Source organism: Xyrauchen texanus, chromosome 21 (genome assembly GCF_025860055.1).
Source record: "Xyrauchen texanus isolate HMW12.3.18 chromosome 21, RBS_HiC_50CHRs, whole genome shotgun sequence".
NCBI lineage: Eukaryota > Metazoa > Chordata > Actinopteri > Cypriniformes > Catostomidae > Xyrauchen > Xyrauchen texanus.
In genome coordinates this window covers 26,313,909-26,333,249 of record NC_068296.1, presented here as the reverse complement: position 1 = coordinate 26,333,249, position 19,341 = coordinate 26,313,909, and the positions used below count along the sequence as shown (strand labels likewise).

General features: G+C 37.6%; 3 protein-coding genes across 3 annotated transcripts in view; 2 read left to right on the top strand and 1 right to left on the bottom strand.

The window, feature by feature from the left end:
* Nucleotides 1–23: 23 nt before the first annotated feature.
* LOC127661874 (complement C1q tumor necrosis factor-related protein 4-like) lies at nt 24–6,538 on the bottom strand. The gene is made up of 2 exons (XM_052152816.1): nt 6,410–6,538; nt 24–1,888 (listed from the first exon to the last, which is right to left on the bottom strand). Exons 1-2 carry the CDS (start codon nt 6,435–6,437, stop codon nt 807–809), a joined length of 1,110 nt encoding a protein of 369 aa, XP_052008776.1. The 5' UTR covers nt 6,438–6,538; the 3' UTR covers nt 24–806.
* Nucleotides 6,539–7,418: 880 nt separating this feature from the next.
* LOC127661918 (ubiquitin-conjugating enzyme E2 N-like) lies at nt 7,419–18,184 on the top strand. The gene is made up of 4 exons (XM_052152877.1): nt 7,419–7,545; nt 14,630–14,876; nt 15,440–15,580; nt 16,995–18,184. The coding sequence occupies exons 1-4, from the start codon at nt 7,516–7,518 to the stop codon at nt 17,039–17,041; spliced, it is 465 nt and encodes a 154-aa protein (XP_052008837.1). The 5' UTR covers nt 7,419–7,515; the 3' UTR covers nt 17,042–18,184.
* A 620-nt stretch (nt 18,185–18,804) lies between these two features.
* The window catches only part of LOC127662011 (diphosphoinositol polyphosphate phosphohydrolase 2-like), a 43,308-nt gene continuing 42,771 nt past the window's right edge, over nt 18,805–19,341 (top strand). The window contains exon 1 of the mRNA XM_052153023.1: nt 18,805–19,170. Within this exon, the coding sequence (XP_052008983.1) occupies nt 18,943–19,170 (228 nt within the window). The 5' untranslated portion in view covers nt 18,805–18,942. The remainder of the gene's footprint in view (nt 19,171–19,341) is intronic.

The following is a 19,341-nucleotide window of genomic DNA, read 5'->3' as shown; positions in this document are numbered from 1 at the left end:
ACATAATCTTTATATGTATCATATCTATTTTTATTTCATTTAGGTTGGTTAATTTTATTTATTGATTGATTGATTTCACCGATTTGATTCTTGATTTCTTGTTCTTGCCATGTAATTAGCCTGTAACTACAAACATAATTATGACTAAACTAACTAAACGAATAAAAATACTACTACTACTTAAATCAGTTTATTTGTACCAAAGTAATACACATGAACTCTGGAAAATCATAGCTTCCTAAGAAGTCAACATTAAGCATTTTACATTAAGCATTTTGGCTCTAACAATATGAGAAATTAGTACTTACTTATTAGTACAGGACAAATCTCAGTTGCCTCAGCGTCTGAGACCGTTAATCCACGCATCTTATCACATGGCTTGTTGAGTGTGTTTCCGAGGAGACGTAGCGCATATGAAGGCTTCACGCTAGTCTCTGCGGCATCCACGCACAACTCAACACGTGTCCCACCAAGAGCGAACCACATTATAGCGACCACAAGGAGGTTACCCCATGTGACTCTGCCCTCCCTAGCAACCGGGCCAATTTGGTTGCTTAGGAGACCTGGCTGGAGTCACTCAGCACGCCCTGGATTCGAACTCGTGTCTCCAGGTGTGGTAGTCAGCGTCTTTACTCACTGAGCTACCCAGGCCCCCACAATGATACATTTTTAGCTGGAACAGTATGTAAAGGTGCATGGCATCAACACTATGTTGAGAAAAACGCAGGTATTGACAGTTTTAATATAAAAACTAAAGCTTAAAAGCAGACCAATTAATTATTTAGCACTTAAGCTGGCTTCAGGTCTCAAGGGAAAGTTCTGTCTGTGTTTATGGATTCACCCTCAGGGTAGACAAGGAAACCAGAGAAGGTCGTGTAGCGTCCTTGGTTGCTGTAAACAGCATAGCCCTCATCCTGTTGACTGTACAGCCAAATATGATCTCCTTTCCTCAGTGACAACAGTAGACTCTGACTCTGCATCTCTCTTCTCCGAGACGTGTCCTCGTCGAACACCATGGCTTGAACCTCCGATCTGCCCCTCATCAACTTTACAGAGACTGCCCGGAGAGGGTGCTTGCCCACAGTAAATGCGAAGTAGTATGCACCGGGGAAATGGCAAGTGAAACGTCCGGATGTTTTATTGAAATGGCCACCAATGTTGACATACTCTACGTCAAACACGAGAGCTTCTCTCTCATGCTGTCCTTTGCGTTCTCCCAGTGCCGATGAGGTCCTTGCAACTGAAAATGCAGACCTTGGTTCCTCTTTGGCAGCTCTTCTTCTCCAATCATAATGAGGGTCTACAGGGGGAGGACAACCAGGGAGATGGAGCCCTGGAGGAGACAAGTGGTTATTGAGATACTCAATAGAGGACGTGGAGTCTGGGTAGACAAGATAACCACTAAATGTGATGTATGGTCCGATATTGCTGTATATGGCATAGTCAGGGCTTTCCTGAAGCAGCAGGGAGACTGTGTCCATAGGCTTTAGACTGATCATCACACTCTGACTCTGCACCTTGCGGCCTTGCTTTCTGGATCCATCATATGCCATGGCCTGAATTTCCATTCCATTTTTCACCAACATAACCGACAACATCTTCTTAGGAAACTTTCCCACCGTGAATGAGAAGTAGTATGCACCAGGCAAGCGGCATCGGAAACGGCCTGTATCTGGGTTGAAGTCATCACCAACGTTGACTAGGAGACGGTCAAAGGACAAAGCTCGCTGAGAGCCACCCAACACACTGGTACTACGCGTGGCAGAGAAGGCAGAGCGCAGTCCTGACGTCATTGGAGTAATGTTCAAGGGAGTCACGCAGCCCAGATAGATGAACACCCACAGTAAACAGGAAACACGTCTGCATGGTCTCCATAATGTCATACCAGCTGCAGTAAGGAGACATCACCATTATGCTCAAAGGTGCTTAAAGGTAGAGATTTCACAAAAATGTTCTCATTTACTCACCATCATGCTGGTCAACACCTATATGACATTCTTTCTTTTGTAGAAAACACAATAGGAGCTGTTAAGCAGAATGTTAGACTCACTTTCACTGAATCTTTTTCCACACAATGAAAGTGAATGGTGACTGAGGCGAATATTCTGCCAATTTGGAAAGAAGGTCATATGGATTTGGAACAACATGAGGGTGAGTAAATGACATGCAGAATTTTTATGTGTGGGTGAACAATTTGTCAGAAATCAAGTGCCACCTTTTGTGCACGGTTGAAAACATTCAAATATAAAAATCTTCAAAAATCCATGTTTTTTATTATTGTGAGATTGTTTTCTTACTGGCAAACATTGCAAAAACGGCTAACTTGATTACTGACATGGCTATTTACCAAATTAAATGAAAAAAGATAGTGGAGAGATAAAACAAATTAAAAAACATACAGCTTAACAGACATTATCATACATATTTAAGCACATAATACTGTGACTGACCAATAAGAATGAAGTATTCGAGTCACTGTTGCTATCCATGACAACAGACCTTATTCATGATAGCGCCATCAAGCTGTAAAAATCACCTAGATCACATCTGATTTTCCACACCTCATCTTGAGTTTTTTGTCTACTAAATGTTCTTAAAAATAGTTTTTTCAATGTTTTGTCCTCGGAATGACCCAATAGCACTTTAAACTGCAGTACAACCCATTGAAGAGACTCTAAATCTGTCCCTCACGGTTGTCATTGCCTTCAAACAATCAAAGATGGCGCTGCTGTGAAATAGTTTTTATCAGTCATCATATTATCGTCTGATCTTTTTTTCACTCTCCGTCACTCACTTATATTTATAATATAAGGTCCTGCACCCCTTCCATCTACTGTGTAATGAACTGGTTAAAATGCCATATAAATGTGCTAGGAAGTTAGGTTTAACCCTGTCAGAATGGATTCTGCCTCTCATATCAAGTGCTCAGTGGAAGCAGTAGTCCCTCTAATTCAGCTGCTATTGTCTGTTCACAATGTGCACTGGCAAAAGGCAATAGATTAGACATTGGTTCATCTGCTCTTATGTGCTGGAACAAAGGCATATTTGAGAAGGAGGACTGAAACTTTTCACGGGTGCAGAGCATGGGAGACTTTATGGTCAAGTGAAGATCCAGTCAGTCAGTTACAGATGAAGATCAAACCGGAGATCATAATAAGGTCTCCATTAAAGTTGCTGTATGCTATGTTCCTTCTCCCTGATAGATATCACCGAAATAATTGTCCTGAGATATCTCACCAGTCTCTGTGACAGACGGTGTAAACAGCAAACAACACATTCTTTGATCAGCCAATCAGAAGACTTTGATGGGCTTTCTGCCTGTCGATAATTTTTTATGTTCTCATAATGAAGTTGAAGTAGAATATTCAGGTTTAATGTCATTCAGATTCATTACAGGTGATGGCGCTGTGTTTGACAAACGTGAGAAGACGCACTGCTCTACTGTTCGATGACAGTCTCAGTGATATCGGAGGGCAGTGTTTTGGACAGAGAGGGCATGTCTAATTTAACGGCTCGGCGTAGTGAAAGTTCCAGAACAGATACAAATGCTGACAACACCTTTAAAGAATAGTTCACCCAAAAATGTAAATTCTCTCATAATTTACTCACCCATATGCCATCCCAGATATGTATGACTTTTTTTCTTCTGCTGAACACAAACAAAGATTTTTGAAGAATATTTTAGCTCTGTAGGTGCATACAATGCAAGTGCCAGACCTTTCAAGCTCCAAAATTCACAAAGGCAGCATAAAAGTAATTCACAAGACTCCAGTGATTTAATATTTGCAATACAGTGTATGATAGGTTTGGGTGAGAAACAGATCAATGCTTAAGTCCTTTTAACTATAAATCTTCACTTTCACATTCTGAAAGTGAAAGTGGAGATTTATAATAAAAAAGGATTATAATATTGAACTGTTTCTCACCCAATGTGATTGCATCACTTCAGTAGACATATATCAAACCACTGGAGTTATATGGATAACTTTTATGCTACATTTATGTGATTTTTGGAGCTCAAAAGGTCTGATCACCATTCATTGTATGGACCTACAGCTCTGAAATATTCTTCTAAAAATCAATTTTGTGTTCAGCAGAAGAAAGAAAGTCATACACAGGGATGACATTAATGTGAGTAAATGATGAGAGAATTTTAATTTCTGTGTGAACTGTCCCTTTAAGGGCCAGTAAGTGACCCTTATAGTGGGTAGTATTTCATTTATTTTTGATATACTGTTAAAATAACTCATATTGACAATAAGGAAACATTTTGCCAAGAATTCCTACAGCTACTTTTACAGGTACCTACCTTGTAATATATCTACTTTTATATATTGATTGCCACAAAAATGCATTTCGACATGTCCCTCCTTTTCTTTAACCCTACTATTGCGTTCAAGTCATTTTTTAGTTTTTCGTACGGGAACCAAATTTTGTGACTTTATTATACATTATTAATTTAGTTCAGATTTTTTAGAAGAAATGATTTGAGAGATATTCTATTATATTCAATTGTTACATCTTTTGCATGCTCCGGACAATTTTGACCCGGGCATCAATTGTGGCTTTATACATGATACTGCATTATGCCGATATTTTTGCACATTTATGAATTCTATTTTTCTTAAATATACTTTACTTACATTTAGCCTCTTTCAATTTTTTTGTCTCAAAATGGGACTGTATCACGTATACAAACATACACACACACACACATACAGTCTCACGCACACTCACACACAGAACTGACAAAACAGATGTAACAAACATAACAAATAAACTATATCAAAGGAAAAACAGAATCATAAAAGGAGGTGTGGCAAGAGCAAAAGTTCAAGAATACATAGTCTGAATAAGGGTTGAAGGAAGAAAAGTCCACATTTTAGTCTGCAGCTCTCTATAGACTGATCTGATAATGAACCAGCTTGCAGCATAATCACACATTCAGAAGTTCATGCAATAAACAGAATACATTTTGTTTAAAAACATGGTTGGAAAAAAATGTACTTGGTTGCATAGATTTGCACTACTGAGTTGTTTTTCAGTGAGTAATTAATTAATATGGAAGATAATTACTAGAAATTCTCATTCAACATTTATATAAATTTAATGCAAGTTTTTTTTTTTTCAAATAAAATTGTATTTAAACCTTGAAAAAAAATAAAAATAATATATATATATATATTCAGATGTATCACACTGGTTTAACATAAGTTAATTTATATTTTGAAATGTTAAAGTATTTCTAAATTTTTTGATAAAAAAACTGACATCATACATAATAACATTCATATTTTTCAATTAACGTGCCAAAAAAAGATTTTTACATGTATGAACAGCAAAGAGGTTATCATTGAGCTACTATATGTCTTTTTGATTGAATTTTGTTGTGTTGTGCTTGTGTTTTGATTGAATTGTGTTATGAATGATTCATGAGCTTAAAAATCCACTGAGTCAAAACTGACCCACAAAAGCAAAAGGTGTATGCAGATTTTGAACACAATAGGAGGGTTATTAAAAAACAAAAATCTGGGTTGAAGTGAGGTACTTACAATGAAAGTGAATGGGGCCAATCCGTGAACAATAAAGTACTCACCTTTCCAAAAATATAGCCACATGATGGAAACAATGTGCATGCTAATATAAATCACTTACTAACATTTTCTGTGTAAAAGTTACATTTTAAAACTTAATTGTCATAATGACATAACGCTGTATTAAAAACGGTCATATAATATATAATAATACTCAAATAATTAAATAATATACAAAGTTTAAATAAAAAAAGTTTTAACAGAAGAATTAATGTAAGTGATTTACACCTTCCAAAAACTGGTCTCCATTCACTTCCACGTTAAGTGCCTCACTTTAACCTCGATTTTGTAACCTGTAACCTCGAGGGACGCGTCTAAATGATTATTATGACACAAATGCTGTCGATTGAGCTTAACTTGTATTGTACCTGGAATAATCCTTTAAAATTAATGATTCATTTATAAAACATAGTTTTGTAAATCAGCGTATAACTCATCCAAGAATGTCTTAAATTAAATACACAAGATCAGTCCTACAAGGTTTTTGATATTGAGCTATTTCATTCACTTTCGTCTCAGATCCCAGTATTCATTAATGTAATACACAAAATGGCTTTAATGCCACAATGACTGAATGCCATATATAAAACAGCCTTTCTTAATGGCCTGTTTGGCTAAGCAGTAGTATTCAAGTTCAGTTATCAGTTAAATAACAAAAGAGGTTATTTCACTGTTCAATACAGTGAATCAGAAACAAATCATAACAGTAGAATATTGAACCTGGCTAAATGTTTTTATGATTCACTGACTTTGCTGAACAACACTGTTTTTAAAGTATAAATTAATGTTTTCTTTAGCACAAACACAGTTTTTACCTGGTGTAAATGTCAGCAGACACTTCATATCTGCGATGGCCAGCTTCTTTCTGTCCTGTAAGCTGCTGAAAGACTCAGTTTTTACAACACTGTGAAGCTGTCCAAATGTTATTTCTGTGGAATCTACTCTCACCAAAAACTAAAGTGTCCCCATATTCAAATAAAAGAGGTATTAGAGAGAGAGAGAGAGAGAGAGAGAGAGAGAGAGAGAGAGAGAGAGAGAGAGAGAGAGAGAGAGAGAGAGAGAGAGAGAATGGGGAGGTGCTTCAGTAATACATATTTACAACCTATGCCAGTATATGTCTAGGCATACATGGTCAATGCCAACTGCCATCACAGTGTAATTTTGTAAGTATTTGCAAGGTTTTAAAGTAGGGGTAGACCTAGTACAGGTGTAACGCTGTAAATATTTCCTTTCTCATGGAAGTTCGAACAGTGATTATAAGTATGCACATGCACAATTAGCACACACTTGTAACAATAACAAATGCAAACCATGTCTTCACACACTGATTGTGGAAAATATGAATTATGTATTTAGGTTTTTGACATTTAGCCTATTTTGTTGGTCGACAAATAAAGATGTATGGAAAATGTAACTTTTTTTCTGCTCAGTATTTATGCAGTATAGCAAAATGTGTACTCAGTCTATCCTACTGTGAATGTTAATATGTATAGGGACAAATTGTCTTCATATTTCTTAAAATTGCCCAACATGCATGCATGATAATACTTGTATGCTCAACACAGTATTAAATGGATGATCTGGGTATCTAGCAATGTAAAAAGTTGTATAAAGCAATTTCCTTTCTATTAGATCCCAATATAAAACATTGCATAAAAGTGCAATGCACTGAATTTAATGAAGGGCAAAAACGTATCATGCATTTTGGGACGTGTAGTTTGCTAAGTATTAAAATAAACAGACTTCTTTCACTACAAAACTACATGTTCCATATCATCAAGGACACACGTTTCCGCGTGCGTCTGGAGGTCAGGCCGGTCTGACGCAAGGCGCCGGAGGGCGTGTTGCACTGCGTCTCCGCCGTCAATGCAAACTAAGTAAGAGGCACCGAGTCCCAGCACAAAACCGCATTCAAGACAAGATGGCAGGGTTGCCCCGCAGGATCATTAAGGTAACCGTAAAGTTAGATACATTGCACATGTTTAGTCTGTAATTTGATATCAGAACGCCATGCAATCCTCAAATATAATTGAAATATTCAGCAAACGAGAAGCGACAGCTGGCTTAGCTCTGTGCGCCTGAGCACTGTGTTTGTTAGCCACTTCCGTTTCGGTGCAATCGCTCGGATCTCGAAAATGGGTGGTTTAAAAATACAACCAGCGCTATGTTGTGAGCGAAAGATGGCGGAGGGCCTGTCTGTGATTCATTACTATTTGGACGGAAAAAATAAATGCGACACAAAATGACAAAAGTCCATCATCCAAAACAAAAGTTTAGATGTTAAAACATCGCACGCGGTCATTAACTGGTTGAGCGCGAGCTGTTGTTTGTTAGCTCACGTGCTAAGTCGCCCGTCGCGAGCTGTAGTGCGTAAAAAAAAAAACTCAAGCAAATAGTCTCATGCGTTCAGCCAAGGCTTTTCCCCAATAATTTCACAAACAGAGGAGTACAAATGTGTTTATCTACATTTGGACTATTATCTAGTTAAAACAGACTCGATTATGAGTACAATTATTCGGTGTAAGATAGGGAAGCTGTTTGTTGTGCTGCTGCTAAACGAACTAATGACAGCAGGCCCCAAACAGAAGAGATGCAAACTAAAACACGATTTGTGACTATTAAAGGGGCCGTTAATAATAGAACAAACCCCTTACTGAGAAAAACAGCCATTAAGAAAGATTTAAAATATATGGCTTATAACATGACAGAATCCGTTTCCTCAACAACAACAAAAAAAACACTGCTATGAATGCACATCTTTATGCAAATTCAAACAGAAACGTAATATCTGACAGATAAGTCTGTATACATGTTTAGTTGATGAGGAAATAAGTAGCTATAGAGATGTAAATGTCCTGATAAATTCTCCTTAAATCTGTATCAGGTTTTTGGTATGTTGATCAGTATCTCACTTACCCAACAATTGTGAAGATTTTAATCAAACTGTCATCTCTTGAAGCAAAGGGTTTTAATATTATTTTCTGCTGGGTACCTGGAAACTCAGGAATCTCCAGAAATGAACACGCAGATAGAGCTGCCATTTACTGAACCAGTAAATTGCCCAAAACTTCCAGAGATTTGAAATCAACTCTGAATGTATACATCAAAAACAAATGGCCGTTGGAGTGGGATCAATGTTTAAACTGCAAATTATGGGACATAAATCTTGTTGTTGGAACAAGATACATGTTCCCTTTTAATAATCGCAGGGATCAAATAATTGACACACCATGTCGGATAGGACAAAATTCACCAAAGTGCTTATCTCGTCAGAACCCACTATCCATTAAACATATTTTACTGGACTGTTATACCTCTACACATCTGAGTAACCTGTATTATTCATTTGATATGTTTGAAAAGGTTTTTAATCAAGTGAATCCATATTTAATTTTAAGGTTTATTAGGAAAAATTAATCTTAATCGCCTTATTTTACTATATTTTTAAATAGCTAAACCTGGCTCCCGCCATGAATATAGCCATTGAAGCTGGTATAGCGTAAAAAATGAAACAAACAATATTTCACTTTTAATTATCAAATGGTTAAGACATTCCAAGGCAGTCTTCCTAAATGTTTGTTTAAAAAAATCAGTCTACAGTTGCTTGGTTTTAGTCGATGTGCATCTTGCACTGTCAGCATTGACTCATTGAGTAGTGAATTATACAAGCATATTTGGCCATTCGGAAAGAACATGCTAAAGAAATTGCAACTACAAACATTTACACCTGCTAAATCTAAATGTATTAAGAGTTACAGTGTTGTGGTCAGTGGGTTTGCGTGTGAACTGGTAGGTTGGGATGTGAACTGACTGACATGAGTGGGAGGGCTGGGAACACATCCTTAATAGCCTGTCCCCCAAGCATGAGAGAGTGTAAAAGGGAGCCCCTTTTGTGTCTGTGTTTTCTTTGCGTGTTTTTGTCTGTGGGATATCTGAAACATGTTAGGAATTTCGTTTGTAGTTCAACCTGTATGCTAAATTGAGAGTTATGCTGCTCAAAAAGACAATAGATGCTCAAATATGTCTATATGGCGATACCCCATGGATGCCACTGGTTAAATCACAAAAAACTTAATAGACCCTTCAGGGCCACTTACTAGCACCCCTGGAGTCACGAGTTCGAATCCAGGGTGTGCTGAGTGACTCCAACCAGGTCTTCAAAGCAATCAAATTGGCCCGGTTGCTAGGGAGGGTAGCGCCACATGGGGTAACCTATAATGTGGTTCACTCTCAGTAGGGTGCGTAGTGAGTTGTGCGTGGATGCCACGGATAATTGCGTGAAGCCTCCACATGCGCTAGTTCTCTGTGGTAACTTGCTCAACAAACCACCTGATAAGATGCATGGATTTACGTTCTCAGAAGCGGAGGCAACTGAGATGCGACCTCCGCCACCTGGATTGAGGCGAGTCACTACACCACCACGAGCACTTGGAGCGCATTGGGAATTGGGCATTCCAAATTGGTGAGAAAATCGAGAGAAAAAAATTGGAAAACAAGCCAAAACAAATCATAAACATATTTTGTTGTGGTGTATAATGGGGCAAAGACTTATATAGGTGCAACAACATATATTATGATTCAATGGGTCACAAGCCATCGCGTTATAATCTAGCTGCATTAAGTGTGTGTGCTCGAGGGACGAGCGTCCCCGACACTGAGTGCGCATCAGCCGGTGCAGTTTCTGTCTCTCCCCCTCAGATTGGGACATTCGTGCAACTCATAGAAGAGGCGCTGACCTCACAGAGAAATGCCATTTTCTGAGTTTGTAGTTATTTACATGATCTGCTTCTGTATTATTTGAACTTTAATAAAGCTAATAAAATATATATTAAAGAAAACTGCATTTATGATCCTTTAAAGAGCTCCGGCTCCACTTATTCCACAACGAGAGTGCTTCTGTATTTGCTTATTTGTTATTTTTGTATAATTCCCTTGTACTTTACTATCTACATAAGATGAAGCTGATTGGAAAGTTTAGAGTGCATCTGGACTGATTTGTGTAATTTGCTGCTCTCACAAGTCATCATTACAATTTAATGTGATCTCATGTTACGTTAAATGAGATCAAACGACTATTTGACAATGACAATTTTTGTCAAAAATTTTTTGTTGTCGATAACGTCAACTAATCATTTCAGCCCTAACTGTGACATTGAGCAGAAAGCTTTCGTATAACCAGTTTTGACAGAGCTGTTGATTAAAAAGTTAAATGATCAGCATCGTGCAATTCGATGAAAAGAAAATTGGAGGTTGGTATCAGATGTTAAAATCCTGATCCCTAGTATCATCCCTGGATGGAGCATCCCTAGTATTCAGCTGACTGGATTTCAAAAACGAATGATGATAATCACAAAATGGACAAAAGCAGGTATGCGGTGGATGGTACCATTTGAATATGATGACAGAGATTTTTCGTTGTTTCACTGTTTATATCAGGGGTATTCAATTAAAGTTCCAAGAAGTCTGGTCTCTACATTTCCTTCCAAACAAAGGTCTGGATAATAATGCGTAACTTACATGGTGTCAGTAGTCATATGGATATTAAATTATATAATGTATATTTTTGAATAGTTTTTATAACTTGCCACGTTGGTAGCAATAGTACTTTGTAAAGAAATAAAGAGTCAAAATAGTCTCTTCAAAACTGGGCAGGTATGGGGACTTTGGGGCCCAGAGACTTTCAGTGGGGTCTGAGGGATCTCAGAAGGATTCAGATATTTTATCAGGAGTTTATCAAGTGAGGGCACTTGGATATAAATATTATATGAAAATATCAATAGTTTTAAAGCTGAATGACAGTAAATGTCTTGAATTGACAATTTGTTTTAAATATTTTCCTTAAAGAATCTACTAACAAACAATTTACATAACAGTGAAGCATTAAAATACGGTTTTCTTAATTTAAGTATAAATAGGCTTTCCTTGCCATCCATGCCACGATGACATATTTTCTCAAAATTAGAACAAAAATCTGTTTGTTTATTTTGTAAAAGGCTTCTAACATGCTGATTAATGAAGCTAAATTTAGATAGAAAAAACATCCTAACACAAACCTGGCTTTGCTGAACCGTCTGAATCACATATTAGACTGGTGAAGATGGATTCACTTTGCTTCATTTTTGTTTTCTACAGTGTTGTTAAGCTAAAGATGGCAGTATCTGTAGTGGGGTCTCCACTACTCTTGTTAAAATAACCATGCATACAACTACATCAGTAATTCAGGCTTCATACGCCGGATCATGCCAATAGCTGGGAGAGAGGAAACGCATGGAGTGCAGGAATAAGTGCGTAGCGCTTGAGAAAAATATTTCTCTCCAGCGCGAAACGCGCTATTGCTGTTCCTCGTGCGTATGCACCTGTGCCTGCACAATCACTTAGCCAGGTGTCATTCGGTCCGGACCGGCATCCGCCTATTGAGTACCCCGGTTTATATATTTGTATGTTTGTGGGTGAATTGAAAAAAGGTCTCAGTTTGGCTCTCTTTTTATTTATTTTATTTATGCATTTGGCTGACGCTTTTATCCAAAGCGACTTACAGTGCCCTTACTACAGGGACAATCCCCCCGGAGCAACCTCGAGTTAAGTGCCTTGCTCAAGGACACAATGTGGTGACTGTGGGGTTCGAACCAGTGACTTTCTGATTACCAGTTCAGCGCTTTAGCCCGCTATGCCACGCCACCACCACGAGGAGGACTAGAGTGATTTTCATAATCTCAGTTCAAATCTCAATATTTTTCTAAAATATTAAATAATAATAATTAAATAATCGCAATATAATTTTTTGCCCTACTTTCAGGTATAATGTCGGGTTAAATGTCAGAGTGCAGTGCAGTCTACAGGACAGCAAAAATACTTCAGATGAAAGCCATAAAAATTTCCAAGCAACTCAACATTCAAGTCTTCCTTGTATGATGTGCAAAGGAAATGTTTACTGAAAAACATTGACTTACCAGTGATATTTAGAGAATACTGTACAAAGGTTAAGTTTACTGTATTTGTTGCTGTTGTGTGTATATAATATTTATATATACACACAACAGCAACAAATACAGTATATGTGTATGCTATATATATACAGGTCCTTCTCAAAAAATTAGCATATTGTGATAAAGGTCATTATTTTCCATAATGTAATGATAAAAATTAAACTTTCATATATTTTAGATTCATTGCACACCAACTGAAATATTTCAGGTCTTTTATTGTTTTAATACTGATGATTTTGGCATACAGCTCATGAAAACCCAAAATTCCTATCTCAAAAAATTAGCATATCATGAAAAGGGTCTCTAAACGAGCTATTAACCTAATCATCTGAAGCAACTAATTAACTCTAAACACCTGCAAAAGATTCCTGAGGCTTTTAAAAACTCCCAGCCTGTTTCATTATTCAAAACCGCAATCATGGGTAAGACTGCCAACCTGACTGCTGTCCAGAAGGCCATCATTGACACCCTCAAGCAAGAGGGTAAGACACAGAAAGAAATTTCTGAACAAATAGGCTGTTCCCAGAGTGCTGTATCAAGGCACCTCAGTGGGAAGTCTGTGGGAAGGAAAAAGTGTGGCAAAAAACGCTGCACAACGAGAAGAGGTGACCGGACCCTGAGGAAGATTGTGGAGAAGGACCGATTCCAGACCTTGGGGGACCTGCGGAAGCAGTGGACTGAGTCTGGAGTAGAAACATCCAGAGCCATCGTGCACAGGCGTGTGCAGGAAATGGGCTACAGGTGCCGCATTCCCCAGGTCAAGCCACTTTTGAACCAGAAACAGCGGCAGAAGCGCCTGACCTGGGCTACAGAGAAGCAGCACTGGACTGTTGCTCAGTGGTCCAAAGTACTTTTTCGGATGAAAGCAAATTTTGCATGTCATTCGGAAATCAAGGTGCCAGAGTCTGGAGGAAGACTGGGGAGAAGGAAATGCCAAAATGCCTGAAGTCCAGTGTCAAGTACCCACAGTCAGTGATGGTCTGGGGTGCCATGTCAGCTGCTGGTGTTGGTCCACTGTGTTTTATCAAGGGCAGGGTCAATGCAGCTAGCTATCAGGAGATTTTGGAGTTCTTCATGCTTCCATCTGCTGAAAAGCTTTATGGAGATGAAGATTTAATTTTTCAGCACGACCTGGCACCTGCTCACAGTGCCAAAACCACTGGTAAATGGTTTACTGACCATGGTATTACTGTGCTCAATTGGCCTGCCAACTCTCCTGACCTGAACCCCATAGAGAATCTGTGGGATATTGTGAAGAGAAAGTTGAGAGACGCAAGACCCAACACTCTGGATGAGCTTAAGGCCGCTATCGAAGCATCCTGGGCCTCCATAACACCTCAGCAGTGCCACAGGCTGATTGCCTCCATGCCACGCCGCATTGAAGCAGTCATTTCTGCAAAAGGATTCCCGACCAAGTATTGAGTGCATAACTGAACATGATTATTTGAAGGTTGACTTTTTTTTGTATTAAAAACACTTCTTTTATTGGTCGGATGAAATATGCTAATTTTTTGAGATAGGAATTTTGGGTTTTCATGAGCTGTATGCCAAAATCATCAGTATTACAACAATAAAAGACCTGAAATATTTCAGTTGGTGTGCAATGAATCTAAAATATATAAAAGTTTAATTTTTATCATTACATTATGGAAAATAATGAACTTTATCACAATATGCAAATTTTTTGAGAAGGACCTGTGTGTGTATGTGTGTATATATATATATATATATATATATATATATATATGTATTAGTCTTGTGACATTAGTAACTATTTTTAAATGTGCATGAACTTGGCTAATATTCAGAATAAGAAATACTTTGCTTATCATTTGAGATTGATATCCTTTCACAAAACGTTACATGGTGGTCTGGTCTGGTCTGCATAGAGTCTCCCCTTAGTAAAACAAAAATGAAGCAGATAGTCATAGATATTTTCCATTACAAAAACACAAACAAAACCGTTTTTCTTGTGTCCATTACATGTTGGCTCACTGTCTCAGATCTTCATGTTCCAACCTGATTGATCCTGTGTCCATGTGTGTTTAGGAAACGCAGCGTTTGTTGGCTGAGCCAGTGCCAGGTATAAAGGCAGAGCCAGATGAGGGGAATGCTCGCTACTTCCACGTGGTCATCGCCGGACCTCAAGACTCCCCCTTTGAGGGAGGAACTTTTAAACTTGAACTCTTTCTTCCTGAAGAATATCCCATGGCAGCTCCGAAAGTACGCTTCATGACCAAAATATATCACCCCAATGTAGACAAGCTGGGAAGAATATGTCTAGATATTTTGAAAGGTGAGCGACCGTCTCATTCCATCCTCAATTTCAGCCTGTAAAAAAAAATACATTTTATATGTACAACTGGGAAAGCCTTTCAAGTAATAAATTCTACTGATTTTACTATTTTTGGGGAGGATGGACATGTCATCTGTGTTTATGCTCTGAATATTCTATAATGAAACTTTCAAGTTATATTATAAAAATAATATGAATGCTAATTTTTTGACTGTTAGGTAGGTAATATTGGCCACATGCAAAGATTTGGGAGTGACAACTGCATTTTATAACTCTGTATGTGTAAGGTATACTGGAGTAACTCCCAGAATTGCAACAGTTAATAACAATACCCACGTTCTGGCGTTTTGCAGCTGTAAACTACAAGGATAGATGACATTTGCCATGTACAGACTATGTGAGATTTACTCTTTTAAAAGATCAAAAGTATCTCAGATTATTATTTTGACCCCTCAGAAATTATCTTTCATTGTGCTACTGTGCTGCTAATAGAAAGCTACTAGCTACCAGCTACTTTTCTCCTAATGCTCTTTCTCTTGTATATCTCTCTCGATGTCATGCAGATAAGTGGTCTCCAGCCTTGCAAATCCGCACAGTGCTGCTATCAATCCAGGCATTACTAAGCGCTCCCAACCCTGATGATCCTCTAGCAAACGATGTCGCAGAGCAGTGGAAGTCTAATGAAGCTCAAGCCATAGAGACAGGTGGGTGCTGGTTAAATGTGTTTAAACAACACTTTGCATACTTCAACTCTGCCTGCTACAGCTGTTGTAATGTGCCATGAAGAAAGTAAATAATTAAAATGCTGGTAGTGCTTTGTCTGTTTGAACTAAACTCACTGATGAGTGCGGTCATTAGTACAAGGCAAGAATCTTTTAGGGGCCCTTCATAGCACTGATATTTTCTGTCTGATTTATTTTTTTATGCAGAAAACTTGACCTAGAAGTGTCTTTGGCTGTTTCACCTAGATTATGTATTTTCAGCATTTTGAGCCATAAGCATTGTTTTTTGTGTCCACTTAAAAATAGTTTTTAATGTGAGTTTTTTTTTTTAAGTTCACAAAACTAACACCTTTTAAGCAACCTGAATTGTTTTATTGTTTTGAGTTTGTTAACTTAAAGAAATTTACATTTTACTGAAACTGGGAAGGGGATTTTCATTTCCCAGTATGTTTTGCATAACAATCCACAGGGAGAGCAAATGTAAAAATGAAGTGTTATATAATGTCTTTGTTCACGGTTGATGTAAAGGGGGAGACTTAATGTTTTGTAGTGTTGTTTAGAATAGTTTGTTATTTGAAAGTTTTTGGGGTTACTATTATGGTCAAGAGTGGAGCTTAAGCTTAGCCTGAGGACAGGTACAGTTTAAGATTGTTCAACAGTATTTCTATACTCGCTGACAATTGCTATGCTAACCAAAGCTTAGTGTTTCCAATTAGCATGCATTCACTTTAATAGCTAGTTCTAGCTAATTAGGTTCCCTGTTGAAGTATTTAAGTTGAGTTTGCATGATAATTTTAAGTTCAGTCATAGAATTAAAATGAAGTGTCATTGAAATGTATGAGTTAGCTTACTAAGTGTTTCAAGTTGAGAGAAATTAACATGCATGTGTAGTACAAAATCAACATCTGAAAGTTCTATTAAATTGGGAGATTGTTAACTTAAAAAATGTTATGTTACTGATTGTAAAAGCACCTATAAATTATAAATGGACCTTTTGTTAAATTCCAGTGAGCTTTTCCGGTGTGAACGGCCCCTTTGTCCCAGAAGCGTTGGAGCTGACCTTACGAAAATTATTTCTTATTTCATGTAAATGTTTCCCACGTAATTTGTTTGCTTTTGCTAATTGCATATAATAGTTAGTCATACTGATTTTGCAAGTGCAAAAAAAAAAACACCAGCATTGATCATGTAGTTTGATTTAAACAACTTTGTGCCAAAGGTACTCTGAATAATTGATGATCTCAGGGGTTTAGTGTGATATAAAACTTGGCACACATTAGAGTAAAATTTGAGGTTTCTTACTACACCATGCGCTGTCAAAGAACTAAATGATTGTCATATTACTTTGCTGTAGTGGAGGAAGTTTATTAATTCTGCATTTGTTTTTCTTTTGCAGCACGAACATGGACCAGGCTTTATGCTGGAAACAATATCGAAGTCTAGAAATGTTTGGGGGACAAAAAAGTAAAAAAAAAAAAAATAATAATAATGGATGTCACGAGTGAACACAACTCCATGTTCCAACAGTCTCCACAGTCTTAGGAAACAAAACATTATGATAAAACAAACTGTAAAGAATATATTAACAAAGTAAAAAGAGAACTGCAGACAATTTGTGATTTAAATGCACATTAGTACAAAAATGTCTTTGTCCTTATTCACTGCTGTTCAGATGCATGGGCAGATGATCTACTCATACGGCTTTCTTGTACAGTGGTTGGGGAGGCATCCGCTCACTTCTACTAAGAAGCTTGCATTAAACTGACCATCATTTGTCTGTCCCATTGTTGTTGTTTGTTTTTTGGGGGGGCTTTTTATATTTCTTTTAACTTTTTTTTTTTTTCATTGCTCTTTGTTAATGAGGAGCAGCAGACTAGCCCCTGTTTAGAGCACCCTTTCTGTCAAACTACAGACTTACCCTCTTAGAAATCCTTGCAGAAATATAGGTTCACTAAAATGGAAGACACAAGATTTAAACAAAATGCAAACAGTTATTTCACCAGAGAAATAGTTCAAAAGTGACAGAAACTGTTAAAAACATAGACCCTAATGTGGACTTGATTTTTTTGGAATATGGGCAAGGCAGAGATAAAGGAGATTTTGCGTTATGTTCCTTTTAGTATAACAATTTGGTTAATGTATCCGGTTTTGGTGTTTTTGTTTTATCTATCTTGCCATCACTGTACTAATAGCACTCTCAAAACTCCAACATTGTTTTTTTTGTTTTGTTTTTTCATTTGTTTTCTTGTGTCTGTCACTGTCCAGTGCATCAAGATTCATTTGTCTGTCTCTTCCCTTAAGCATTCATTTCAAAACACCCAAGGTTGAAGGGGGCTGGAGATGATAAATAGTGATATTTAGTAAAAGGGTGGGAATGTTTTCAAAAACATTGCAAAAGATCAATAAAGGATTTGTCACAATTTCCAAGATTGGTCTTTGGTTAAAAATATGGGGGGTCATCAACTCATTGTTTGTAAATTTCTGCTTTCTATAGAAAGAGGAGAAAGATACTGCTTTTTAACGTGATGACAACGGTCCACACACATATTTCTGTTCTTTCTGTAAATAAAATCTGTTGATTAATAAGAAGCATTTATGTGGTGGTTTTATTACTTTTTGGAGGATGAATAAGGTTAACTGGTAATTTAACTTTACTTTTAAATGGAGAATAAATATTTGTATAAGCATTGAGAAACTGTTGTAATAATAGAAGTTTAAACGTAACTTTAATTGGACTTGAGTGATTTATTTAAATTTTATTAAAACATTAGATTTAATTTAATTTTGTAAATGTATCTGATTTGCCTGTGGGTGATGTCAGTATTACTCTTAATATGTTTGATAACATAAGTATTTTATTTACCTAGTTTTATTTGCATATAAATATTGATTAGATTTTTCAACACGTGACCTCGTGTTTCCAGAGTTGGTTGCGTTGATGAACGATAGCCTGCAGATGGCGCCAGCACACTATCACAATCATTGTAATTAGAACGCCACTTTGTCTCCACAACTGACATTTATTGTAGCAATGAACCGTAACAGTGTTACATTGTTCCATTCTGTCCACTGCGAGCGGTCCCTAAATTACCCCCACCCCCCTTTACAGTTTCAATAAACGGGGAGGTTTGGCAGCACAGATAATGTCTCATTCATATTTTCAGGAGGGAACGCCTATCTGTTGATGGTATCTTGGTTAACGCAGCTGATTTAAGGCGACTGCGCAGAGCTGCAGCACCAACCAGCCACCATGGTCAAGACAAGAGCACCCCAACTCACAATGTCCACTGTCAAGAGAGGAGTTATGTTGTCAACGTGAGCCAATTTTTGTAAACGCAAACTGTATGATCAACCTGGACTCTCTGGGACGATTTTCAGCTCCTGGCCTGAAAGGCAGTTGCGTTGCGCGTGATAGCCAAACATTAATCAACCGAGAACATTTGCATTCTTGTTTTGTTCGTAGAAAACCCCACATGATGAAATTCAAGCCCAATCAGACAAGGACATATGACGGAGAGGGATTCAAAAAACGGGCAGCGTGTCTTTGTTTTAAGAACGACCTGGAGGAAGAGGTAAGGTTGAGGAAATGTGTACTACTGATTTAAGACGCCCGAAGTCAATATGATATTCATCCCTTCTAACTCCCTAAAGTAAATAAGCACAAGATCGAAGTTATTGCCGCTGTGATTAGATGTGCTGATATAATCAAGTTTATTCGTATTAATGTAAACTCACTCACAGGT

What these genes read in the sequence shown, in the direction of transcription:
- LOC127661918 (XM_052152877.1), top strand. Translation starts at nt 7,516, where the DNA reads ATGGCAGGGTTGCCCCGCAGGATCATTAAG. An exon ending in ATGTCTAGATATTTTGAAAG is followed by an intron (nt 14,877 to 15,439) that starts GTGAGCGACCGT and finishes GATGTCATGCAG; the next exon opens with ATAAGTGGTCTCCAGCCTTG. An exon ending in AGCTCAAGCCATAGAGACAG is followed by an intron (nt 15,581 to 16,994) that starts GTGGGTGCTGGT and finishes TTTCTTTTGCAG; the next exon opens with CACGAACATGGACCAGGCTT.
- LOC127661874 (XM_052152816.1), bottom strand. Translation starts at nt 6,437, where the DNA reads ATGAAGTGTCTGCTGACATTTACACCAG. An exon ending in TCTGCTGACATTTACACCAG is followed by an intron (nt 1,889 to 6,409) that starts GTAAAAACTGTG and finishes TCCTTACTGCAG; the next exon opens with CTGGTATGACATTATGGAGA.